Source organism: Mya arenaria, chromosome 17 (genome assembly GCF_026914265.1).
Source record: "Mya arenaria isolate MELC-2E11 chromosome 17, ASM2691426v1".
Lineage (NCBI taxonomy): Eukaryota > Metazoa > Mollusca > Bivalvia > Myida > Myidae > Mya > Mya arenaria.
In genome coordinates this window covers 25,859,559-25,887,446 of record NC_069138.1, presented here as the reverse complement: position 1 = coordinate 25,887,446, position 27,888 = coordinate 25,859,559, and the positions used below count along the sequence as shown (strand labels likewise).

At 34.6% G+C, this 27,888-nt stretch overlaps 2 protein-coding genes across 12 annotated transcripts in view; one reads left to right on the top strand and one right to left on the bottom strand.

Moving 5' to 3' along the window:
* The window catches only part of LOC128224135 (transient receptor potential cation channel subfamily V member 6-like), a 37,257-nt gene extending 27,831 nt beyond the window's left edge, over nt 1-9,426 (top strand). For all 7 annotated transcript variants that reach the window (XM_052933837.1, XM_052933836.1, XM_052933834.1 and 4 more), the window contains 4 exons: nt 670-833; nt 2,743-2,859; nt 3,764-3,889; nt 4,260-9,426. In XM_052933837.1, coding sequence (XP_052789797.1) covers nt 670-833; nt 2,743-2,859; nt 3,764-3,889; nt 4,260-4,418 — 566 coding nt within the window. In that variant the 3' untranslated portion in view covers nt 4,419-9,426. The remainder of the gene's footprint in view (nt 1-669; nt 834-2,742; nt 2,860-3,763; nt 3,890-4,259) is intronic.
* Nucleotides 9,427-9,923: 497 nt separating this feature from the next.
* LOC128224134 (uncharacterized) overlaps nt 9,924-27,888 on the bottom strand; it is a 25,647-nt gene continuing 7,682 nt past the window's right edge. For all 5 annotated transcript variants that reach the window (XM_052933826.1, XM_052933825.1, XM_052933828.1 and 2 more), the window contains exons 4-12: nt 27,266-27,403; nt 23,577-23,751; nt 22,268-22,407; nt 21,013-21,148; nt 19,958-20,398; nt 17,112-18,597; nt 16,129-16,341; nt 15,540-15,720; nt 9,924-14,773 (exon numbers count right to left, since the gene is read on the bottom strand). In XM_052933826.1, coding sequence (XP_052789786.1) covers nt 14,654-14,773; nt 15,540-15,720; nt 16,129-16,341; nt 17,112-18,597; nt 19,958-20,398; nt 21,013-21,148; nt 22,268-22,407; nt 23,577-23,751; nt 27,266-27,403 — 3,030 coding nt within the window. In that variant the 3' untranslated portion in view covers nt 9,924-14,653. The remainder of the gene's footprint in view (nt 14,774-15,539; nt 15,721-16,128; nt 16,342-17,111; nt 18,598-19,957; nt 20,399-21,012; nt 21,149-22,267; nt 22,408-23,576; nt 23,752-27,265; nt 27,404-27,888) is intronic.

The following is a 27,888-nucleotide window of genomic DNA, read 5'->3' as shown; positions in this document are numbered from 1 at the left end:
AGCAAATGGTCTGTACCTGAAAGGTCAAGGTCATACTTAAGGTTCAAAGGTTGAAATGATTCTTGCCCAGGCTGTTTCTTGACTATGCATTATAGGATTTTCAAAAAACTTGCCATGATGGTTTGCCACTATGAAGTGGCGTGTCACCAACAAGACCCAGGTCTGTACTTCAAAGGTCAAGGTCACACGTAGCAAATGTACATAGACTCAATATATTCTTTTGTTATACAAAGTAGGTAATGATCGAGGGCAGATCCGAATTAAGTATCATATTTAAATATAAGCATAAAACCATTTCCTTGTTCTACAAAAGCTTCAGATTTGATTTTTAAACTATTCTCTCATTAACACAATGAATTAAAATAAATCATGCCCAACAACAACAACAACAACAACAACAACACTACAATGGATATTGCCAAGGAGACAAATGAAAACATACCAATACAGAAGCATTAAATATTGTCATTGTATTATATGGGTATATTCTGTTCTGCTACTTTTTATATTGTTTGTTTTGGTCGCTGCTATTTTTGCCATATGTTTTGTAGATTTTTGTTTTATTGATTACCGGTATATACTTAGTGATCCATAATTTCACATCTGTTGTAGGGTATTGAATATTGTGGTATTGTATTAAGATTTTGTTTCGTTTTCCTTGTTTTGCAGCATTTTACATAGCTTTCATAGGCAGTTCATGTAACCCTAAAACTGACCCCTGTGTGTTTGCGAACCCTATTGATGCTGTACTTGGAACATTTTCAATGTCGGTTGGAGACTTTGAAGACATTGTACAAACTTTCCCGTTCTCTAGAAATACTACAATGCTTAGCGTAAGTGTAACTTAGAAATAAGTTCTCAGTTTGTTTGGGTGTAAGAACTTGCCAGGGTGTGTGTATGTAAGCTTATTTATAATCGCACTCACGCATGGCCCATCCGTCAAGTGCTGCGATTAGCTTGTTGTGTAGTCATTTTAAGTTTTTTTAGCATAGTTCATAGACCGAATGTAACCCTGGTTAGAGATACCCTGGTTCTTTAATGTGCACTAGTGTATAGCATTGTCTCATGGAACCCCCATTTTAACGTTTCTCCCGGAAGACGTTTAGTCTTTTTAGTTGTGCATCAGGGAATCGAACCCGTTACCCCTAGATTGACAGTCAGGTGCATTACCACTAGACCATTTTGCTTATATCCCATTTCAGCCTTCAAAATGACTATACAATTAATCTGATAGGAAAGTCTTCCATTTAATTTGATGTCACTTAGAGAGCTGGGGCAAGTTGCTTAGGAAGAGCGCTATTTGGTATGACCATATAAGAGCCCTACATTCCTAATCTACTGACCAGCTTTTCAAAAGCATTGTTAGCAATAGAATAAGTTAACCAAAAGAGAGCAGGAAATGTTAAATCACACTCCAGTAAGCTTTCATGGTTTTGAATGGAAAATTTATATAACATGTGTCTCTGAAGTGCGCTCTCCATTATGCAGCAAAATTTAGGCAATGTGGTGTGTAACAGAGTGAATAACAGTGTGTGTCATAGTTTGTGACATATTGTAGGACATAGTGAGTAACAATGTGTGACATTGTGAGTAACAATGTGTGACATAGTGAGTTACAATGTGTGACAAAGTGAGTAACAATGTGTGGCATAGTGAGTTTCACTGTGTGACATAGTGAGCAACAATGTGTGACAAAGTGAGTAACAATGTGTGACAAAGTGAGTAACAATGTGTGACAAAGTGAGTAACAATGTGTGACATAATGAGTTACAGTGTATGTCAGTGTGTGACATATTGTAGGACATAGTGAGTAACAATGTGTGACATGGTGAGTTTCAGTGTGTGACATATTGTAGGACATAGTGAGTAACAATGTGTGACATAGTGAGTTTCAGTGTGTGACATATTGTAGGACATAGTGAGTTACAGTGTGTGTCATAGTGAGTGACAATGTGTGACATAGTGAGTTACAGTGAGTTACATAGTGAGTTTCAGTGTGTGACATAGTGTGTGACTCAAAAAAACATAATTTACAGAACATGACTGGTTTGCTTTTGAATATTTTGTAACTTACCACAGAACAGAGGAAATCGCAAGTAGGTAGCAAGTCTGTTGGCATGTTCAACACTTGTACACTTATTTATGGAATAGATGTTTTCAAGTGCTGAACGCATCTTCTTATAATAACTAGCTAAAAAAACAATTTTAATGCTAACTGATCAGAGTACATGATCTGAGATAAAAACCACTGACCTTCACAATAACTAAATCATGATGCTTAAATGGCTTCATTAAAAATATGAGTTTCAGACAGTGGAACAAGAATTTCCTAACATAAGATCCCTTTGAACTCCTTTGTTTAATTTAATAATTATGTTTTGCCTAGTTTTCAGTTGTTTTATTGTGCTGTGATTTTTGTTTTGTGCTTATATAAGTGCATTTTTTTACAGTCAGTTGAGCTCTAATTTTGTTGTGTGCCCTTTGTGGTAATATATTATGCATGTGTAATTTAAATACATTATAGATTGTCAGATTTTCGAAATTTGTAACTGTTCTTGAAAACACTTCAATTGTTTTCCGAAAAATATAAATAAGACTATTTTAATAGCTTGTATGTCAAACAATCCATATGAGTTAGGTTATATATATATATTTCACATCATTTTTGCAATTTAAAATTCCCATGCCCTACTGTTCCATTTCCTGTTCCTAACTGTAAAACCCACTACCCAACTGTTACAGCTGATGTTTTGCCTGTACATGATCATGGTAACTCTTCTGCTTGTCAACATGTTGATTGCTATGATGGGAAACACATACCAGCTTGTAGCAGAGACGCAGAAGGAGTGGTTTAGACAGGTAGGTACTATTAAAACTGATTTTCAGGCTTCCCTATTAGTGTCTAAGTGAGCTTTTGATGTCAATATGGTAGGAAAATTATGCAAAAAATACAGCGGAATACAACATAAATTTTAGACTTTATAAAGCTAATGGTAAGTCCAAAAATCCAGTACAATGTTAAGAGCCTATACTTTTTTTTCTGTGTTGGGGTTGGGGACTTGCATCCCATTTTGTTCCTGTTTTTGGTTAATTGAGGAATTAAAATGCCTATTAAAGCTGCACTCTCACAGATTTGCCGTATTTACAACTTTTTATTTTTTGTCTTCCAAAGAGCAAATTTTTGCATAAATATCTGCAAATCAATGTTATAAGATTGCTGACAAAAAATCAGATCATAGACTTTCATATTTCCGCTTGAAAATTATTGTTATATGACTTAAACCATTATTACCGGTTTAAGAAAAATACATAAAACATCATTTTTAACTTAAATATAAAAATCTGTGATCCAATTTTTTGTCAGCAGTCTTATATAACTGGTTTCCATGGATTTTCGCAAAAATTGGCTCGTTCCAAGACAAAAAACAAAAAAAGTTGTCAAAACGTTCAATCTGTGAGAGTGCAGCTTTAAAATTCCTCCTTTGAATTTTAACTCTTGAATAATGCAAAGTTGGCACACTGGATATATTTTAAAATTGCAAAACTTCTGATTTTATGGGATTTTCCTGTCATCAGGTCAAACCCAAACTGGAACCAATTTTTTTTTATTTCATTAGTTGATTTTTCATTGTTTTATATTTAAATATAAACAATTTTGTTGGAGAAATTGATAAAAAGAGTTTTGCCAAAATACATAGAATGTCAATGCACAACCCTGAGTCCTCTTTGTAGTTTGGTAAGTTGTCCTTCCTGTATATTCCAGTGGGCGAAGATTGTGCTGGTGATAGAGCAAAGTGTGACAACAAAGGAACGGCAGAAGTTTCAGGTTGCTTACTCCCAACCTGCGTTAGATGGGCGCAGGGCCTTCCCCATCAGATGGTACCAGTCGGTGAGTTGGACTTGTTTTTAAAGACTTTACTGTTTGTTTTGTTTTTTAAAAAGTCAAGATATGTAGATAGCCTTGGTGTTGTTGTCAGCCATGTCTTCGTCATTGTGCAAAAACTTTACCATGGCTATACCTTAAAAGACATTTAAGATATTGAAACGAAACTTGGTATACATGTTGCCTGAAACAGGGGCTTAAATAATTGTAGAGTTAAGCTGTTTGTACACCTTAAAAATAAACAGAGGAGCGTTTGCTTCACAGTGTCCAGTTTTATCAGATTTTTTCGGTACTTCACATCTAGGTTATGTATTTTGTACCTGTTTGGGAATTTGTGTCAAGTCTCTGAATGCTAAGATGATGTCATGTTTTTCAGGACCGAGAGAAGGAGGAGAGGCGACTGGCTCGGGAGGAACAGAGACGCAAACAGAAGGAGAAGATGTCGCAGAGTCGCTGGAAGAAGATGAAAAAGACTGCAGTCTTTGCAAAGACCATCAATCTCAAGGACGTGCGAGATGGGAAAATTAACGCCTAGTTTGAAAGGAACTTGATGGGAACTTACAAAAATGTGCGAAATTTAGTGGGAATTGACTGAAATGTGGGAAATTACGTGGGAACTTACTGCAATTTGGGAAATGTAGTTGGAACGTAATGAATTTGGGAAATTTAATACCTAGTTTAATAAAAACATACTGAACTGTATAAAGTTTAACACCTTAAATAAGAAACTTACTAAAATGTGGGAAAATTTATACCCAGTAAGTTTAATGGGAACTTACTGAAATGAGAGAAAACAATCAAATGTTAATATGTGGAACTCCAAAGTTGTTGTTGGAATTTCGTCCAATTACTTGTACAGTACACTCAACGAGTTAGACCCACTTTTCGTTTCCCTCCGCGGACTTTTCGCTATCGCGGCCAGCACAATGAATTTATCGACTGTCCGCATTGCTCGGAGTTTGAATTTAGGGCCCTCGGAGGGTGATCAGTCGACCGAAGAATAAAGAACGTGGCGTTCCTCAGAGGGGTTAACTCTGCAAAACTCTGCAGACACTTGATAAGAATCTACGCAAAAGTAATTTTTTTGTTATTAAAATTTTCAACCGATTATGACGGCTCCAGTAAATTGCTATTATTCTTTTTCCTTTGCCCGTTTTGCATGAAGTTAGCTTACCACAAGAATGCAGTCGTATTTCACTAGTTGCACATGCATCTTAAAATTGTGTTTTTGCTCATGACTGAATGCATTGATAAATACATTTCACCCGAGAAAGGCAAGGTTACACATTTTCGGAAAATCAGGTCAAACACGCGTTCAAAGTTCACAGCGCATGGTTGAAGGCCTTCTTGCCTCGTTTTCTGTGGAAAATTCCATTAAACATCATAGCTATTTTTAACCACCAATAATAAATAGTATATTCCACATTGTATTGATCACGCACTTGATGTCAGAGGTCATGGTTCAGAATTGTGTAAAATGTCGGATGCTTTATGATGCAATACAATTAGTGGCAATACTTTAATAATTCAATGTTTATTATTCAAGATAATATTCAATTGGCTTTTACGGAAACAAATACAAATAAAACGTTGGTAAGAATCTATTACGATTAACAATGTGCATAAGCATAAAAATAAATAGCTTCTAAACAAGAATGATTTCTTGCTTATCTGATTAGATTCGGGGTCCCGCCGAGGGATCATAAAATCGGACGATTTTCCATTTCGTTCATATCAAACTTGGCGGTGAGCCAGCCACTCGGAGGATCTCGGGGGTATTTTAGCAAGGGCAACAGTTTTACCCTCGGAGGAAATCCGCGTTCATCGACTTTATCCCTCGGAGTGAGCGAGGAAAGTGGGTCTAACTTGTTGAGTGTACTGTAAATGTTGTCATCCATTTTAATTAATACTTTTACTCAATTACACAAAGCCTGTTAGCCAGAAATGCAATTTAGTTTGATGTTGTTATTGAATAGTGCCAGTATTTTATTTGCGTTAATTGTTATATCACTTTGACATATTGCATTTATAGTTACAAAATGTATGAAGAATATTATATTGGAATCAAAATGTTTTTTATCAGAGTAAATCGTGTACAAATATTTTTTGTTTATTTTTTACTCTTAAAATCAAAACTGATATTTGATATTTAAAATACCATGACATTTTAACATTTGTGTTCATTATATTTTCCTGAAGCTGTTAGTAATTGTTTATCTATAATGTTAACTTATATTTTGTCTTTATTGTTTTAAGAGTACTTTTATATGGTCCATCTTAATGAAGAGCGTACAACGGGATATTGTACAATCTAGGAATTCAAATGAATACTTGACGAGTGTCAAGATTGCACATAAACCTAGTCTAGCCTTTCCAGTCATACAAGTTGTTCTGAATTATATTTCATCATAACCAAGTAAATCTTTTCGAAACCTAAAACTTACGGCATGATCATTGACAAGATGGTGCCATAGCTATTTGAAACAAAATAAAATGCAGGCAGATCTACTTTGTTTTATAGGATGGTGGGAAGAGAACCAATTCTCTCCACAGAAGGAGAATAAAAAACAATCCTCCATTGTTTTAGTTTTTATCAATGGAATGCAGTAAAGTCTGTCATTTATTTAGATCATTTTATGAGGAACTTATAAAAAATCTTGTTTATTGCCTTGTTCTTAAAGTTTAGGTATTATGATAGCCTATAGCATCATCGTTTGCATGCAAGAACATTAACCATGGCCACAACTTATAAATGTTTAAGATATTGTAACAAAACATGGTAAACATATAGCCAGAGACAAAAGGCACATAACTCTTGCAATAGTAATAGTTGTATACCACCTAATAATTGTTGTTTATAACCTCTTTTCAACTGTAAAAACAGCATATGAGCCATACCCCTTGTGGTGCCTCAATTTATGTTTTTTTATAAGAAGAAAATTAATATGCAAATTTCGTTCTGTTTACCTATTAAGGATCTAAAACAGTGTTTACAGTGATACAGTTTACATTCCAATGGTATGATGTGATTTTTGTGATATCTATTAAACTGCTGATTGTCGTACTGTGATATTTTGTGATGTATTATTTTGTTTGTAACATATAATACACTTATAATACACATAATACATTTGTACTGTATATAATTTGTTATCATTGGATACCCACAACTGACCCATTCTGTTTCAGCAATGTACAGTTAGTAATAAACAGAATTGGCTGCACGTGGGTATCGGACGATCGTCAAATGAATAAATATGTCATTTATGAGCTTAAACGACAGCCGCTTGATATACATTTGTTGTCATTAGGACATTGAATATTAATTGTCTGAATGTTAATCTTTATTTTTTTTAAATTTGTATTTGTACTGCTGTTTACTAGGATCAAGATATGAAACTGTACAAAATTCCTACTACTGATTACAATTGAGGCCTTCTGCTGGTCATATTTGGCTATTTTTATGTATACGTGGTATGTTAGAATTATCAATATTAATGTACTTGAGCATTTTTATATAAAGTCACATTTCAAATAATTGACAAAATTGAACCCTTACTGCACTTATTTACATATGGAGGTATTCAAGACCATTCAACCAATGGAGCAATTAACTAACTACTAAGCCCAGGGTTCATATTCACTAACAACTTGAGTCTGACTTAAAGCTGCACTCTCAGAGATGAAACGTTTTGACAACTTTTTATCCCCCGCCTATGAAATAGGGAGGGGGATATTGAAATGGCGTTGTCCTTCCGTCCGTCTTTCCTTCCGTCCGTCCTTCCTTCCTTCCGTCCGTCCGTCCATCCGTCACCTGCGTTTTCTCAGTAACTAGCCGGTAGAATTTCATGAAACTTAAAATAAATATGAACCACTATACTGGAATGATGCCCGTCCAAAAAAAATTTTGATTGGTCAATTGTCCTTGGAGTTATTGCCCTTGATTTTTAAAAAAAATGCACATTCACAGCCATTTCTCAGTCACTAGCTGGCAGAATTTCATGAAAGTTAAAATAAAAATGAATTACTATACTGGGATGATGCCTGTTCATTTTTTTTTTGGATTGGTCAATTGTACTTGGAGTTATTGCCCTTGATTTTTTGAAAAACTCTCATTTACAGCCATTTCTCAGTAACTAGTTGGTAGAAATTCTTGAAACTTGAAATAAATATGAACCAATGTGCTTATCTTATTCTTTCTGAGATTTTTTTTAACCTTCAAGCACAAACAAGCCATCAAGCACAAACAAGCCATCGTTGGCGGGGGATATCTTTTCACTGAAAATGCTTGTTTTTTTTGTCTTGGAACGAGCCAATTTTTGCGAAACTCCATGGAAACAAGTTATATAAGACTGCTGACAAAAAATTAGATCACATTTTAATATTTAAAAAATGATGTTTAATGCATTTTTCTTAAACTGTTAGTAACGGTTTAAGCCATAAAATATTAATTTTCGAACAGAAATATGAAAATCTGCGATCTGATCTGTTGCAGCAGTCTTATATCAGTATTTTGCAGATATTTACGCAAAAATTTGCTCATTCCAAGACAAAAAAATAAAAAGTTGTCAAAACGGTAAATAGTTGTCAAAACGGTAAATCTGTGAGAGGGCAGCTTTAAATAAGTGACTTTGATGAATGATCCCAAATCTAGATTTTTAATATAGAAAATGTTACAATGATGGTTAAACATGATGTTTGCAACATATGTGGCCAGTTTAACAAGTATTGTTCTTTTGATTATATCGTTGAAATACAATGAAGATGTGCAGTTTTTATTATTGAGTCTCATAACACAGACTTGGGACATTAGTGGATAAGAACCCTGGACAAGTGCGTGTGGACTGTGGTTGAGAAGATTATTTTGCAAAACTTACCATCTACAGTAGTAATCTGTTTTAAATGCCATGTTAATCATTTAGAGTTAAAAGGGTCATTGTTTGTTTCAGTGTATTTTAGCTTGCTAGGTATTTGGTGTCAGTACCAAAAGCTTTATTTCATGTGTGGCATAGCCATGTGTTAGATATTTACTTTTGGGGTTCACGAGGTGAAATATAAACATGGAAACAAACAATTTTCATTTTTATTGTAGACCTAAAACTACATAATATTTGATTTTGAAGTGAGAGCAGGCTAAAATATCAAATAGTTATTTTCACTGTTTAAAACAGTGAAAGGTCATTTTAATGTCTCAACATACAACACCGGAAAGCATACTGGTATATTAAATGAATGTGATTTATATTAATGTTGCTTTTTATCAGTCTGCAATAACAAACTGACTTGCCTTATATTATTATAATAGAGGGGAAAATTATGATTGATGCATTTCATGTCTGAAGTTATCTTTAAATATAACTTTTGATTTTTATTCTGGTAATTTTGTATTCTCTTAAATATAATTGTATTTGTTATATATTCAATTTGGTAATTTTACAGCCAAAATCCCGTCCATGACAAACAACAATTGTGTTGAACTTAAGTATTTGTTATATATGTATATGTTGATGCTTTTGTGAAATAAACTTTAATTGGTAAGCCTTTTCTTCCAAAGTGTTATATAATTGACCACATAATCTAGAATGCCTCGTTTGACTTTACAACTTTTTTGTGTCTCCTGAAACTGGTAGGCCTCAACTTTTTTCGAGAACAAAAATGTCATACATCCAGGTTGTGGTCAGAGCAATCCAATGGATTTAACAACCATGTTCTATTGTTTACTGACTTGCTTTCATCAATTAAATGACTGGTTGTCGGGTTAGCACACTCGTTCTCAACAAGGTCGCTTTCGAAACCGACCTGGGGTCATATGTGTTTGGTTCATGGTCACCAAGCCAGACAAGTGTGTTTTCTCCGGGTACCCCTGTTTCCCCCACAAGACCACATTCTCAGGCAACATCGTGCCAACAAGAGTGACTTGGTATTAGTTATCATAACTTTCTTCACAATCTTTTTAAAATATATATTGTTTAAACTAATTGAATGACTGAAAAAAACAGCGCTATGGTCATTCAACTGAACCAGCCACATCAACAAGAAAAAATTTCCAAGATTTATTTTAAACGTATTGGCAACAACAGGCAAACACAATTAACCATCGGATTTAACTAATTGACAATAACAGGAAAGTACAATCAACTATCATATTAAAATAACGATTCATAAACTTGAAGCTTATTATATTATTTTAGAAAAAACACCATCTAAATGGATGAACATAAATTTGCATGGTTGTATAAAACATGGACAAAAAGTGAACTTTAATTTGTGCAATAATAATAACCCAGCAAGCGGACACCATGGCTGGTCTGCTATTTCTTCTTCATTGGAAAATGGGTTAAACTCAACTATAACTGAAGACAAGAATTAAGTGTCCCTGGTTCAAAAAGTGAACTTTAATTTGTGCAATAATAATAACCCAGCAAGCGTACACCATGGCTGGTCTGCTATTTCTTCTTCAATGGAAAATGGGTTAAACTCAACTATAACTGAAGACAAGAATTAAGTGTCCCTGGTTCAAAAAGCGAACTTTAAATTTGTGTAATTACAAAAACCCAGCAAGCGGACATCATGGCTGGTCTGCTATTTCTTCTTCAATGGAAAATGGGTTAAATTCAACAATAATTGAAGACAAGAATTAAGTGTCCCTGGTTCAAAAAGCGAACTTTAAATTTGTGTAATTACAAAAACCCAGCAAGCGGACACCATGGCTGGTCTGCTATTTCTTCTTCAATGGAAAATGGGTTAAACTCAACTATAACTGAAGACAAGAATTAAGTGTCCCTGGTTCAAAAAGCGAACTTTAAATTTGTGTAATTACAAAAACCCAGCAAGCGGACATCATGGCTGGTCTGCTATTTCTTCTTCAATGGAAAATGGGTTAAATTCAACAATAATTGAAGACAAGAATTAAGTGTCCGTGGTTCAAAAAGCGAACTTTAAATTTGTGTAATTACAAAAACCCAGCAAGCGGACACCATGGCTGGTCTGCTATTTCTTCTTCGATGGAAAATGGGTTAAATACAACAATATTTGAAGACAAGAATTAAGTGTCCCTGGTTCAATAGCGAACTTTAAATTTGTGCAATAACAAAAAACCAGCAAGCGGACAACTACGGTAGGCTTTTCTGCTTTATCTTCTTCACTGGGAGATGGGTTAAACTAAATAATAATTCAAGACAAAAACTAAGCGTGTTCTATGCAAGAGCAAACTTTAATTTGTGCAATTACAAAAAAACAGCGAGCAGCTTGCCAAGGCTTGTCTGCTATTTCTTCTTCAAAGGAAAATGGGTTAAATTCAACAATAATTGAAGACGAGAACTAAATGTCGCCTACACATAATTGTCTCTGGGAATATGTGTACTAAATTTCATTTGAATTCTACTGATGACACAAAAGCTAACACATTTCCTTTCTTTTTCGAAAAAAATCAAACAATGTTGAGTTTGTGCAAATATAATGAATGCCTAATGTTAACTAAATGCCTCAGTATGAAAGGGTTAATTTAAAGATTATTTAAATTGAGTTAGAAAATTCATACATGTGACACTGAAACTGAAAATAGAGTTAACCAACAAGCTTTGTTATGTTTCATAATGATGCTATTTTGTTATAGGATGAAAAACAAAGGGAATAATAAAAAAGATTCTGAGAATCAAGCAAGTTCGGCTTATACAACGGGATTTTCAACACACTGTTTTTAAGTAATGATGGTTTTATTTTTACAGTCAATTAATAGACAGTAAAAGAAAAGGTTTGTTGAAAAAATGTGATTTCTCGTCTCACATTTGAGCCTGTGGACTGCTGCTTGTGACTGTTACATATAATGTGTTGTGACACGGTTACAGAATTTCTTATTCTGCAAGATTTCCTTGTGATGTAATAGAACATTTTTAACATTAACGCAAACAAAATCCACCATATAATTATACACACAAGAATGAACAGTTTTAAATCAAACAGTAAACGTAAACAACAAGGTAGACATGTCCATGACATGTTTTAATACTAGCATTTAAATAAAGTCCGGGTTATCCATAATGCTTGATACAAATAACATTTAGTCAACACAGCACTACCCGTTCATTTTTTTACATAACCCGCTTCATTTTTTGTCTTATTTTAAGTATTTTTAATGTAAACAAACATTGTTTTAAAACCATACACTAAAAAATATAGTTACAAGTTTGAATTTCTCTGCAATCCATACTTAAATGATTGATTAGATAGAAGTATCACATATAAACAAAGTTGTGCTTTTAACATTAATGAACAGATTCATTAAACTAATAACCAATTTTTGAGAGAGATTTTTTTTTAATTAGCCTGAGAAATTTCCGATTACTTATGATATATATTGATTTTGAATTATTTTACAATGAGTGATTATCTGCATAATAATAATAAAGAACAACTAAACATAGCTATTTGTGATGGGAATACGGTGGAAGTAACTAAGAAATTATACACAATGAAGCTATCTTTATCAACAAACAATAACATAAGATCAAGAGTATTAGTAAAAAAAATCCATAATTAGTTAGTTATTGGATTGAAAGAATCATTTATAAATATAAAGTTAGTATATTAATAGTCTTATCTGACCATCCATGTAACCACAAGTTATGTATTTATAATTTAAAAAATGAGGGTTTGGTAACTTATTTGTACCATACTCAGTCAAGCTTACCGTAAGTTGAGTGTGACATGTGTATATTGGAATATTGTCATAAGTTATCCATATCCTACTTATTGCATGGTACTTTGCTAAACTACTGGTTAACTTTTTGATACGATAATGCCTCAACAAAAATACTCCGAAAATGACACAATTAAATAATAATGTAAGCAATAATACACTAAAAGACGTAGAACAAAATAAAAAAATTCATTAACTGAATCAAGACATACGAAGATTGATTGTTAAAGTTAACAACGTGATTATTAATTAATATTTATGTTGTTTACTTTTAAACATGAACTATTTGATGATATACTCACATACGTGTCTTTTAATTTAAATACAGATCAAACAATTGTCTCAAATCTTGCTAGAAATACAGCAGATCACAAAAGTATCCATTAAATTTCCAGAGCAGTAATGTTTTGAAAATTAACAACAATGACATTAACAATATTGTTAACTTTTAACAAAATCTGAACAATCGCCTACAGAACATTTTGTGTTAAACAGGGGTGGGAATGGCTGAAATCAAACATCCCTGAACTTTACGCTGGTAGCCCATTTTAAGGCCCTTTTGCAGGTCCTGGGGAGCATCATGGTGGTGGTGAAAGCTTATTGGTTTGCAGCATTTTAAAAGCTTAAGATTGCATTAAATATATCTGTACTAGCTGTTAAGAGTAACAAAAAGACCTTTTTTTAAAACCCCAAGAAAAAGGTAATGGAAAACTCACATCCAAAATTATAATAATACACAAAGTCTAATTCATGTGTTTAATTGTGAAATCAAGAAATCAGTAATTATCATTTCAAAAACCACCAAAGAATAACAAAACTCTTTTAGACAAAAATGTTCACAAAATTGCTATACAGCTAAACAAGATGTCAAATACGATTAATAATTATAACAATATTGATAAGATATTGCACTCTTGAATAATCACATGATACTATAATGAACAATAGCAATAACAAGAGAATATAAGGAAGAAAATTTCATTAGAAGATCATTTAAATGCATGAACAAGAGTACCATTGAGAGAACGCCACCGCTTGTCTGCTTTTTTTAATTCCATCAAGTTGCATTAGTAAACATTTACTCATGCCAGAGTTATGCGTCTTGCTGAACATGTGCGTAATATGTATGGCGACATGTGTACCAAGTTTAATGTGAATATCTTGAACTGATTTTGAGTTATAGGCAAGGTTTTTGGCACAACATCTACGCTGACGACAAGATGCTCAACAACACCAAGGCTATGACAATATCTTCTTTGAAAAAAATATATGTTTAACATGAATCAACTATATACAGGTTGTTTGACTTGCCTTCATATTTGCACTTGCCTTCTAAAGAAGGCTTCTCTTCATTTGTAATTTCAACAGAAAAGACTTTAGTGTATAAACACAAAAACATTGTATTGCTTTACAGATCCATTCTTTTTAAGGATACAGTCGATACCCATTTGCTTGATATCCCAGGTATCGGCCAAAATACTTTGAACCTCACGAATATCAAGCTAAGTGAGAATGCTAACAGAGAGTAAAATAAAATCAGACATTAACATCCAATTCGAGCCAACAAGGAAATCAGGCCAAGCGATATTGAGGCAACTGGTTTCAACTGTATAACTTCTTCACTAGGTTTCGTAATCTATTGATTGAAATAAACTATGGGGACTTGCACTGTGCACATAGCTGTAGTTGTTGTTGCTGTTCCTGCTGCTGTTGCTGTTCCTGTTGTTTTAGGGATTATAAATGTGTACCCGTAATTCCATGAAGCTTTTTTATAAAGTTAACAGTCATGGAACTGCGGTGGAGCTGTTTATACCCCTTAACTCCTTACAAATCTATACTGAGCCTGTGAACCAAGTCATTGTTTATACACATTCTCTTCTTATATTAGTTAAAGGCAGGGCAGTGGAGTTAAGTCGAGCTGTTAATACCATTCCTCTTCTCTTCTTAGTTAAAGGCAGGGCAGTGGAGTTAAGTCGAGCTGTTAATACCATTCCTCTTCTCTTCTTAGTTAAAAGCCAGGGCAGTGGAGCTATAGTGGAGCTGCATTGTAGCTGTTCATAAGCATTCTCTTCTTACAAATCTATACCAAGCCTGTGAACCACGTCATTGTTTGGATATGAGGCTGTGTCTGATACCATGGCCTGGACGTGCTTCAGTCGAATGCTGTGCTCCCGATTGAAGGCCTTCACCACCTGGGGCAATATTAATACAATCGTTATCTACATAAACTGAAATTTTTTTGATACACAATATATGCCATGTTGTTGTGTTTCAGTCCATAAAGGCAAATTTTTAATATTATTAAAGTCTTCGGCAACACATTAACTAAGTTTCATGTGAATAGCTTAAAATGTTTTTGAATTATCACTAAGGTTAATAAATTTGCATGCTGTCTACGACACCAATGTCATTATAATAAGTGAGAAGCTGAATAACATGCATTTCCAAAATAGACATGGGACAGTTTTTCTTTCTTTATTGACTAAATAGAACGTACATGTATATTAATTTGTCTATTTTTTTTTAAATCTGTAAAATGGATTTGGACATTGCAATGTATGGAAATAACCTTAAACCAAATAATGTTAATGCTGCACTCTCACAGATTTACTGTTTTTCCAACTTTTTTACTTTTTGTCTTGGAATTAGCAAATTTTTGCATAAATATCTGAAAACCAGGGATGAATGACTGTTGACGAAGATCAGATCGCAGATTTTCATAATTTCATATTTCCATTCCAAATTTAATGTTTTATGGCTTAAACCATTACTAACGGTTTAAGAAAAATGCATAAAACATCAACTTTGGTTTTCACTGGTTTTCAGATTTTTACACAAAAAACTGCTCGTTTCAAGACTAAAAATAAATAAAAAAGTTGTCAAAACGTTCAATCTGCGAGAGTGCAGCTTTAAACATCCAAGTAAGTTAACTAATCAAGACATCAAATGTGTACAAACCTCTTTCTCACGGCTAAGAGACCTCCATATTTTGATGGAGAAGTCATCACTAACGGTGACCAGTACTTCCGGGTCAGCAGGGTTGAACGCCACAGAGTTCACAACGTCGGTGTGTAGGTATTTGTGGAGACAGAGCCCGTAATGACGGTCCCAGAGATATCCATGCTTATCCTCGGCACCACTGTCAAGAAGAATTTCAAGTAGGTATACAATTTCAGAAACAACAAACATTTCACATCACAATGTGTACTTTGTTACAAATATAACAACACACTCATTTTACCTTGGACTCAATTTTCATTTTTCAGAACTAATTTAATCTGGGTTTTCCCATGAATTCAGCAACCATCATGTAGTACAAAATGGAATGGTAAACTAATTCTTTCAAAAGGGGCAATAACTCCATCAAACAGTGGTGGATCGTATCCGAAGGCAAACTTGACTGTAACTCAATGGTTTTAACTTATGTGTTCATTTCAGTCCTTTCATGAGTGATAATGTGATTATAAGAGACTGACTGACAGTTTGACAAGCTTACTTTTATTATATACTCCCCTCCCCCCTCCCAACTTTGTTTCAAAGCACTTACCTTGCAACATACTCTTCACACACATCAAGGAAGATGAAGAAGCATTCATCATTAGACGTGTAGGCTTTATGAGCACGATGCATTGTTCCAACTTCTCGCATGTTGAGTAAATCAATAACGTGAATGTCGATTTCTGAAGCAATCGGCGGTGGATATAGTGGGTTCTCGATGAAGTAGTTCTTCGGCCAAGGACGAGAGTTCACATACAAGTATCTGTAGTGAATAGTTTTTAAATAATACAAAATTGAAAATATATATCTGAATTATCTGTATACATATAATGTAAGACAATATTAATACAGTGGAAAATTGAGTAAAATATTTTAACCATGACCTTGTAAATAAGGTTTATACAATTATAAACAAGCATAAAATAATGAGTTATAGCCATTAATTTAAAAGGACCGTAGTGCCCAATATCTTGAATGTTATTAAACAAGTAGCTGATTTAATTAGACTTCTTACTAAATTATGATCTTACTAAAGTAAAAATAGATTTTGGTGATTCTCATGAAAATCATTTCCTTTCTACTCCTAAAACTCTCAAGAATGTAAATATTAAACAAAAAACAAACAATAAAACTAGTGAGCTTAGCTTATAATCCTGTAATAAGGGACTTAAATTGGGCCAAGGCACCAGCTGGAACAATATCAGGTTTCTAATATAACAGGATCAAGCTAAAAACACCATTTTATTTTGGTATTAATTGTGTAATATTCACCATTTAGAGAGTTGACAGATTTTTAAAGAAAATATAAAATTATAATAATATTAACTACTTTTTGTTCTGCCAACCAAGTTACAGTGAGTAATTTAGATGTAAGAAACATGATACTTCAACTCGTTACACTACGCTTAAGATTTTTCAACATACCCCCAACCGACCCATCAGCCTCGTATTGGGGCAATGAATATAATTTTGCATGCTTGTGTCAGGCTAAAGCTCCATGAAAAAATCAAAACATAATTGCAATATGCAAACCTGTGGTCAGGTGACAAGGTCATCCCGATGATGTGGCCATGCATGTCAATCAAGTGATCCACCTCGTCATACGTGTCACCAGCCTGCTCATTATTGTACGTTGTCTCAGTCACATTCGGCAACAACCGTGACCCATCCTTGCCCAACGCCTGGAATGGTTTGATTCTTTTTATTCCAATCTGATGGGGAGTATAAGTCTCTGAGCCTTTTGTGAAGATCAAGTACTTGTCTTTGATTTTCTTACATTTTCCATTTCCTGACTTTCTGGTTTTATAATGTCTTTCAGGTATTTCTATGTCAAATATGTTTGGTCGTGGTCTGACAGTTGCTGTTGGAACACTAACTGCTGCACTGTTTTCAGCTGATTGGTTATGACATTGAGTTCTTACAGGCAGACATTGGTTATTTACAAGTATGTCAGAAACTGACTGGGTATCCATTTCTTCCTGAGATAAGTTAGCACTTCCTAAGCACAGTCTAGACTGGGTGACCTTACCAGCACAACTTGTGGTACATTTAGAGCTCTTGCTCTCATTCTGTAAACCAGTCTCAATTTTTGGTTTGACTGGTTTAAGATCAGCTTCAAAACCAGTCACTTGACTACAAGAAGGGTTTTGCCTAGTTTGATTTAGACAAGAATCTTCTGCTGCAATTGCACTCAGATCGGACTGAGCTTTTGAAGTTTCAACTTTTTGTGCATCCATTTTTTCTTCTGCAACGTTCAATTTTTCAACACTAAACCGATAATCAGAACGCATTCTAATAGGATTCACCTTTTTCTTTTTGTAGTCAACACAACAGAAATTGATTTTCCGTTCACCCAGATCATCATTTGACTCACTTCTATCATCGCATGAGTGCTGACTAGACTGGGAGTCACATGTTCTTGGGTCTCTGCAGATTTCGCCCTGTTGTTGTTGTTGCCCATGGAGAGTTCTCTTCAGAGATGACGTTGCGACTGATGAAGTTGACGCTTCCAGGGACTGTTGTCCAGTGTCCGGAGCAAATAAAGCCTCAGCATGGGACTCCCCAACAACAGCGTTGACATTAAATGGGACAGCGGTATCTGAACTTGATCCAGTGGTATTTAAAACATTATTTTCCGCACCCGATACTTTTCTTCTATTTAACTGCCTTGAATCTAAGGGCACTTCTTGAATATCCATTTCACTAGTGTTATCTCTCCAAACTCCGCAGTCAAATGGGACATTTGGCAGTTTAACCTTTTTCTTGTTACTAGTGAACACAAACCCTTGATAACCGTGGCTAGGCAACTCAACATCAGAATGACTCACTGCACCAGCAATACTAGAAGAACTTGAACTTGTTTCACAGGCTGCTACCAAGTCTTCAGATCTGTTAATGGGCATAAAGATCTTTTGGTTATTGGAAATAACCATCCGTTCTTGGTTAGTGATGCTAGTGGGGAATGGCTGGTTTGTCTGCATATCTTCAGTCTGGGACCTACTACTACCTGGTCTGCTTGCTGGAAGAATAAAAATATAAAGATCATTCTTACAAGCATTCATAATGTACTAACAGGTATCAGGACATATAGAGGCATAAATTCATAATTCATATCAAAATCAAATCAATATTGGCTCAGGCACTGGTCCCCAAAGAAGGAAACAAGAGTGCCACAAAGTGAATGTCAACACTCGTCTTTTTTCAGTAGAAAAAGACACATAACTCACTTTAATAAGCCAGCTGAATGGTCCTTTCTGTACAGGTTTTTTATCGTTTGGAAACATGTGTACCAAATTTCATTTGATTTTTCTGAACATTCTTTTGTTATGGCAAAGGCTTCAACTATGCTAATGCTATGATAATTTACCATCAACTTTGCCTCATCTTTCTACAACAAGCAATCAGTTGCTTTGTCAATATCAAAATTTAACAAACAAATATACTTAGGGCTTTAGCCAATTTTTTAAAAAGGGCCGTCTCCTGTAAAAGTGGGACAGGGTGCTAAATGAGAAAAAAGCACATTGTATCGGGCTGTGAAATTTTGAACATAATCTGACAGAAAATAGTAGGAAATATGTTCAATTAAAGTAATATTAGGTTTCAACTACCGTATAGTGCCATGTGCTGTATTTATTGAAATAGCATTATAAGTTTAATCTAAACTTAAGAAATATTAACAAGGCATAAGGGTGCCTGTGTTGGTCTCCTTTGGGGCAGTACGGTGCTACGGAAGGGACAGGGTGCAGCAAAATTCCATAACTGTTAAGCAGAACAAAGAAACAGCTGCTTTCGACACTTGTTCAATTCTAGGTCTGGGCACAAGTGAGTTTGGTTTGTTTTCACCAAGCCGGACAAGTGAGTTTCCTCTGGGTATTCCAGTTTCCCCCACAACACAAAACCACACTCTCGCTAACATCGTGCCAAGGAGAGTGATTAATTTAATGTTGTAATAACTTCACAATCGTAAAATAAATAAGTTTAAACTAAACTTAACAACACAATGGCAAGGCCAAAAATGAGCTTTTATGAACTTGTCTTATTTTCTACAATGATCTACACTTATTGTTCCTTAAAACTCTCTAAAAGGAGGTAAAAAGGAATACAAGTAATTTGCTGTAAATAAATAATAAGATGAAATGTAAAAGCAAAATTGAATAGGATGAAGTTCATTTAAAAAAATAATGCCATGAAATGTAGTTTCAATACTTGAATATTTGATAAGTGCTTACAAGCCCTGTATGTTATATAAATAAGTTTGTTATACACACTACAGATATAGAAAATAAGTTTGTACAAAACATAAACTCTGGATATAAAGAACACATCTGAAAGGACCCAAGGAGTTCATTTTATCCAGAGTTTACTGAACAGTTTAATACCTGTTTCGATTTCTGACAGAAGCTGTCTCTGGTCGAATGAATCCGTGCTCGAGTGTCCATTGTTGCTCTGCTCACTTATTTCTGAGGCAGGTAGGTTATCATTTGTGTCAGAATGGTAACCACATGGTCTCTGTAGCAGTCGTTTCTTAGGGCTCTGGGCCTGCCGGTAGTCATTGCTGTATTCAATTGTACAGTTCAGTTTATCATTGGGAACATCTGGGTCAACTTCCAGATATTTTGTAATGAACTCTCCATTTTCAAACACCTGGATTCCCTGAAGAGATTTTGATGTCTTTGGTTTACTTGCTTCCATTTCATATTCTTTTGGGTCTAAAGGTTTGTTGGGTTCCATTTCCTGCATCTCATCATCTTCCTGATTGGTTAACTGTTCATCAATTAGAGACTGGTTTTCTTTTGATGACAGGTCTTCACTTTTCTCCTCTAAAAATCACAAAAAATATAATTTTACAGAACGATCCTTAAATTCATTGAAAACTAGACGATGATAAAAAAAAGTCTATATTTGTAAAACAAAACTTCTGCTTACATGTTTTTTCTCTTGATGCAGCAAATTGTTAACAAGATACTCATCTGCAGCAACGCTTTCCAGTTTATTAAGGGACATAGCTGAGGATGGGAACCCATTTTAATTTTCAGATTTTTTTTTTATATTTTATGAGTTAATCATAATAGATTATTCATCTTACCCATTGTTACCCACAATGACTATACTGACAACAGCATGGCTTTAACAATATTTGAAAAAGGACAACATCATTGCTATTTCAATATTTAAAGTCTTAGTTTAACATGAAATTTTATTTTATTGATAATACTGGTCTGTTGTTATTTCTGTAGCATAACCCAATATCCATTAAAGCCAAAGTTATGGGTCTTGCTTAACATGTGTGTCAGGTATCTGGCAACATGTGTTTTAAATGTTGGCATGCCCCCAACAACAACAACAACAACAAGTTAGACTTTCACAATACCTCAACCTTTTTTTTCTAAAAAAGGAATAAGATTAAAAGAGAACCAGACAAGTGTAAGGCTACCTGTAGGAGTTTGTCTGGTTTCCTCCTCCAGGCAGTTGGCAACCATGATGGTTCGAATGGAACTTGCGTTGATGTTGGAGAACTTGAAGAGTCGCATCACAACAGACTCCTCCTCAGACCCTGTCTCCTGGTATGCCTGAATAATATGACACAAATATGCCAGAATGATATGACACAAATATGCCTGAATGATATGACACAAAATATGCCTGAATGATATGACACAAATATGCCTTACTTATATTACATACATATGCCTGAATAATATGACAGAAGTATGCCTGAATGATACGACACAAATAGGCCTTACTTATATGACATACTTATGCCTGAATAATATGACAAAAATATGTCTGAATGATATGACAGAAATATGCCTTACTTATATGGCATACTTATGCTTGAATAATATGACAGAAATATGCCTGAATAATATGACACAAATATGCCTGAATAATATGACAGAAATATGCCTGAATTATATGACAGAAATATGCTTGAATAATATGACAGAAATATGCCTGAATAATATGACACAAATATGCCTTACTTATATTACATACATATGCCTGAATAATATGACAGAAGTATGCCTGAATGATACGACACAAATAGGCCTTACTTATATGACATACTTATGCCTGAATAATATGACAAAAATATGTCTGAATGATATGACAGAAATATGCCTTACTTATATGGCATACTTATGCTTGAATAATATGACAGAAATATGCCTGAATAATATGACACAAATATGCCTGAATAATATGACAGAAATATGCCTGAATTATATGACAGAAATATGCTTGAATAATATGACAGAAATATGCCTGAATAATATGACAGAAATATGCCTGAATTATATGACAGAAATATGCTTGAATAATATGACAGAAATATGCCTGAATAATATGACAGAAATATGCCTGAATTATATGACAGAAATATGCCTGAATAATATGACACAAATATGCCTGAATTATATGACACAAATATGAAAAAATACTCAAAACTGTTAATGCCTACTCCAAGAATCAGCCATTTAAGAGAATGTGTTAAATTCAATTATCCTGAAGGCATAGCAAAACGTATGGTGACACACACCTAGCAAAAAGAAAATTAGAACTGTTGTGACAAATAAAAAAAGAAACCTTAGTCTAAATAATTGCATTTTGAAATGATTTCTTAAGATTTTTTATATGGAAATCCTAATAGACTAAAAAAATTAATGTTAAAACTAAGACAAACTCACTTTATTCAGCCAGATTGCAGAGCACGAGTTGAGATGTCCGGTCCAGTGGAGGTTTCCCGACAGCAGGTAGTAGTCGTTATACCATGTTCCAAACACATCGTACGGCTTGTTTATCATACGGCTCTGCATCACAAACTCACCTGCAGTGTGGTAGTATTGTTCAATAACTATGCCATTAAATGGGCTGATTGTTCAGAACTTTGTGAAAGTTAATCATGATGAAGTTAAAACAGTTATTAACATCATTGTTGTAAACTTTCACATCTGTACTGCTCTGGAAGTTTCAAGGACATACAGTGTTCCTAACAAAATTTGAGGCAGCTGTTTCAGTTTTACTTGTTTTATTTAAATATGAGCTCAATGTAAAAAAGTTGGCATTTTAAGTTAACAACGATGTCATTAATCACACATTTAACTTTACCCAAGTTCTAAACAATCAGGCCTATAATTTATATATATATGTTAATTTATTATTTGTAAAAAAATTATATATATATATATTTATGTTAAAGCTTTTTTTTTATTTTTTGACTTGGAAAGAGCCAATTTTTGCGTTAATAACTGCAAACCAATGATATAAGATAGCTGACAAAAAATCAGATCGTAGATTTTTTATATTTCTGTTTGAAAATTAATGTTTTATGGCTTAAACCGTTACTAATGGTTTAAAAAAATGCATAAAATATCAATTTTGAACTTATAAATAAAAATCTGCAATCTGATATTTTGTCAGAAGTCTTATATAACTGGTATCCATGGACTTTCGCAAAAACTGGCTCGTTCCAAGACAAAAAATAAAAAAGTTGTCAAAACGTTCAATCTGTGAGAGTGCAGCTTTAAGTCTTCTTCGCTTCAATGATATTGTACAAAGGTGTGGCCTTTGATTGCTGGGGAAACCAGAGTACCCTGAGAAGACCCACTTATCTGGCTTGGTGACCACGAGCCACACTCACATACCCCCAGGCAAGGTATCAAACCCGGGATTTGATGGTAAAATTGAGTGCTTTAACGACTTGTTTACCAAACATGCAGACATTTATCTGTATAATGCAAATTAATCAATCCAAGCCAATGTCAAGTCTCATTCATTATTTGCAGTTGGTCAACAAGTCACGATTCAGAAATATTTCAGTAAAATTTTGGATCTTGCTATTGATATGCCTACTCTTGGATGTGTACTGTACCATGTTATTAAGCCTTCAGCCCATATAATACATACTACAGACATTCAGATATTAAGTATAAAGATTATTGTATAATGTTCAAGGATGACATAGGATCAGACATATGATAACTTAATTGTCCCTACCATCCAAACTGAAGACAGCAATTTCCCCGGAAGTACTCAGCGAGCCGAAGTGTACACCAGATACAAGGAGAAGGCTGTCAGTTGAGTTGAACTGTGAATACTGTGTGTACTTCCACGTGAACTTGCGCATATCTGCCTTGTACTTGATGGACGTTGGGTATGCAGCATCCCACACCTGTCAGAATTGATAACATGTTTAAATCATACTACACAAATACTGCATGTATTTTCATGTTATCCTGCATACCACACCTGCAAATATTAGAGGGTAGGAAACCGGGGAAGGGGGATCATCTTAGGGACTTCAGACAGATTTCCATCAGGCAGTGTTTAAAAGGCCCGTTGAAAACCTGAACTGGGAAATTGTCCAATTGCTTCAAAGGATTTTTGACTCGTAGAACACTTCAACCACAGGAATTTTGACAACAATTATAGGTAGTGTTGGGAATCAGTTCCAATTTTACAATCGATAATCGGTTCCACTCAAGTAACCGATTATCGATAGTACAATCGTTTTTTTTAAAATACTAGATAAAACCTAAAGTGAAGTTTTATTCATGCACAATTATTAAACTCTTAATCATTATATGCATATACGTTATGTCTATGATTGAAGTTATTAAGTGTTATATCAAAAATAGTTCATTTTTACTTGCTCATTGTGGCTTGCATCTGCCATTTCGTTAAAGATAACGTCTGAACACTTACTTATATTTTTTTTCAATTTTTTTTAGATGATCGATTATAACCAAATACATTCGATTGTTGCCGATTTCAGGCCCAACCAATCGATTTTCGATTATAATCGTTCATCGGAACATCACTACATATAGGTGTTCCAAAGGTGGGCTTTCGACAACATAATCAGGCATTATAGAAATTAGTGTTCAGAATGAACAATCCAGAATTCTTGCACAAGTGCTTAGCATAAAAAAACTCAACAAGCCCTGCTCTACGAAATCCATAATTTGAGGAAGCCTGAAAAGCATTTTACCAGTGCAGGGCTTGAAGGCTAGTGCCATTTGCCCAGAAGGGGTATTTGCAGTTCTCTTAATCCCCTTGGTGTGCCTTTCCCCCACTCTCCCCCTCCCCATCCCACAGTGCTTGGGCGGGATAAGATATTGATATGTGGATTTTATAATATATCATATGTATAACAGTATATTATAATGTTGCAATCTGATGTTTGATATATATATGTTGAATAAAATCAGTTTAAACAAGAGGCACATCAGTGCCTGTGCTCCACTGGCCAAAAGGTTCAAGCAAAGACCACCTAACGAACATTTTCGTCAAGTTTCATAGAAATACAATCATCAATTTTTGAGGAGAAGTTATTTAAAAAATTTTTTTACTTTAATAGCTCTGGCTGCCATGTTGTGCAGTGGACTGAAATGATTTGGGCAATTTGAGTAAAGGAGCACCAAACAAACATTTCTGTCAAGTTTTATCGAAAAAAGGTCATCGGTTTCGACGACAAGTCGTATAAAGTTTTTTTTATTTTTTAGCTCTGGCAGCCATGGTGTGCAGTGGACTGGAACCATTTAACAAATTTTGGTTAATGACCACCCAAGGAGCATTTCTGTCAAGTTTCATCAAAATCTGATCATCGGTTTCTGAGGAGAAGTGGTGTAAAGGTTTTTCCTATTTTTAGCTCTGGCTGCCATGTTGTGCAGCAGACCAGAACTGTTTGGGCTATTTTGGTTAAGGACTACCCAAGTAACATTTCTGTCAAGTTTCATTGCAATACGATCATCGGTTTCTGAGGAGAAGTCGTTTAAAGGTTTTTCTATTTTTACCTCTGGGGGCCATCTTGTGCAGTGGACCGAAACCATTGAAGCAAATTTGATAAAGGACCATCCAAGGAACATTTCTGTTAAGTTTCATCAAAATCTGATCATCGGTTTCTGAGAAGATGTTCTTTAAAGGTTTTTCTATTTTTTTGCCCTGGCAGCCATGTTGTGCAGCGGACCGGAACCATTTGAGCAATTTTGGTTAAGGACCACCCAAGGAACAATTCTGTCAAGTTTCATCAAAATCTGCCTATCCGTTTCAGAGGAGATGTCGTTTAAAGATTTTGCTATTTTTAGCTGTGGCGGCCATATTGTGCAATGGACCAGAACCATTTGAGCAATTTTAATAAAGGACCACCCAAGGAACATTACTGTCAAGTTTCATCAAAATCTGCCGAACCGTTTCAGAGGAGATGTCGTTTAAAGATTTTGCTATTTTTAGCTCTGGCGGCCATATTGTGCAATGGACCGGAACCATTTGAGCAATTTTGGTAAAGGACCACCAAAGGAACATTCCTGTGAAGTTTTGTCAAAATCCGCTTATCAGTTTCAGAGGAGATGTCGTTTAAAGTAAAAGTTTACGCACGCACGCACACACGCACGCACGCACTCATGACGGACAATCTGTGACGACATAAGCTCCATGGCCTTCGGCCAGTGGAGCTAATTAAAACCCAAGGCTCTTGTTCATAGCTAGTGTGTAATATAATCAGGAGTGCCCCTGAACGAACTCAAACTTGTTGGCTGTTGTTTTCATTCAGTGAAACAACAAGGTGCATAAAGCAAAATTATTCAAGCAAGAGTTATGAAACTTGTTGTGCATTGCATATTGGATCAGCAGCATGTGTACCAAGTTTCATTCAAAAACCTTTAAATGCTTTTTGAGTTAAGGCCAATGTTAAAGTTTTATAGGGTTATTATCACAAGATACATTTCACATAAAGGGATACAAAAGCTGTTATACACATTTATACGATAACATATTGTTACAAGTATTCTATACATAATAGCCCTGTAAAATGTGTTAATGTACTTGTAGTAATAATAAGAACTGACCTATTTATCTGAAATATTTGGAAATGTAATTTTACCTTGTGTTTTTTTCCTTGGTTACCATTAACAAACATTTCATTTCATAAGGTCTTACAGTTTTATTTATAGTACTGCCAGTGTCAAACAATAGATTTGTCATGTGCTAAACACGGGATAGCAAGTTATTAACAAGTTAGGGCAGTAGAACATCTGCGAGATATTAAAACATGTGAGAGGCCATGTGAACAAGTATTGATTCCTTTCTAAAGATTTACCAAGCCTATTTTACAGAAAATGCCAACATCTATGTTGGCAAATTGTCTGATGCAATAATTTGAATTCATAGGCAAGAATGGAAATTTGAAGACACATACAACTTTTTTGTATGTCAACCTTACAGATTGTCAGTTTTGAAACATCCTGAAAAAGTTGTCTCAGAATTGGCTGATTTGGGTATCTTGCCTTCAATTTACCGTAGTCATATTAGATATTTCACATGGAAAAAAATGCAAATGTTGAAGTAAAACTGCCAAAAAAGTTCATTTTTCTTAAAGCATTAGTAATGCTTTTAGCCATAAAACATGAATTTTTAACTTAAATATGATAAATTGCAATCTGATTTTTTGTCAGTAGCCTTATATATCACTGGTTTTAAGACATTAAAGCAAAAATAGGCTCATTCAAAGACAAAAAAATAAAGAAGTTGTCAAAACAATCAATCTGTAATAGTGCAGCTTTAAAAGCCAAAATAATCAAGTACAAGCCCTTGGACTATTTCAATAGGCCCAGAAGATTTTTTACAAGCTTCAGGCCTTTAAGGGCTTTTGCATTTTGCACAGAATGAGATAAAACAAAACATTTTACCCTAATAAAGCCGTCCTTGGAGCAGGTAGCAAACATTTTCCCGTTGTGTGAGAAGCTGACGTGTAGAACCTGGTCTGTATGTTGCTTCAGAACCTCGCTCTCCACGGATGGCGTGTGATACAGTAACCTCTTGTATTCCTGGAACACAATTTGTAACATTCAAAGGCAAAGTTTAAAACACAACGTTCCATTTTTTCTCCTTTTACACCAATGATAATATTAGTATCTACTATAATAATTATTATCATTACAGGTATCAATATTATTACTACTACCAGTGAGGGCTTCTAAAATCTTGAAATCTCAATCGGTCTGTGACCATCTTCATCTAGAGTTTCTGTGGCATGACTATAAGTGTACTGTATATCATTCCCTCTGGCAATCACTATCGTTCTCATTTGCGACAAATGGCGACAACTTATTTTTCAAAATATTGTCTTAAAGTGATGTAAGCAGCACTCTACTTCAGTCTCAGCAGTTAATCAAGCATGTTGCTGTTTATATACTTAAATAGCAGAACTGGTATAATTAATTTAAAATTTTATGGCTTTCGCGGAATATTAATGACATCCTTTTAAGGGACTCAACACCAGATGGTCCCAAAATCAGCAAAAACAGTATTT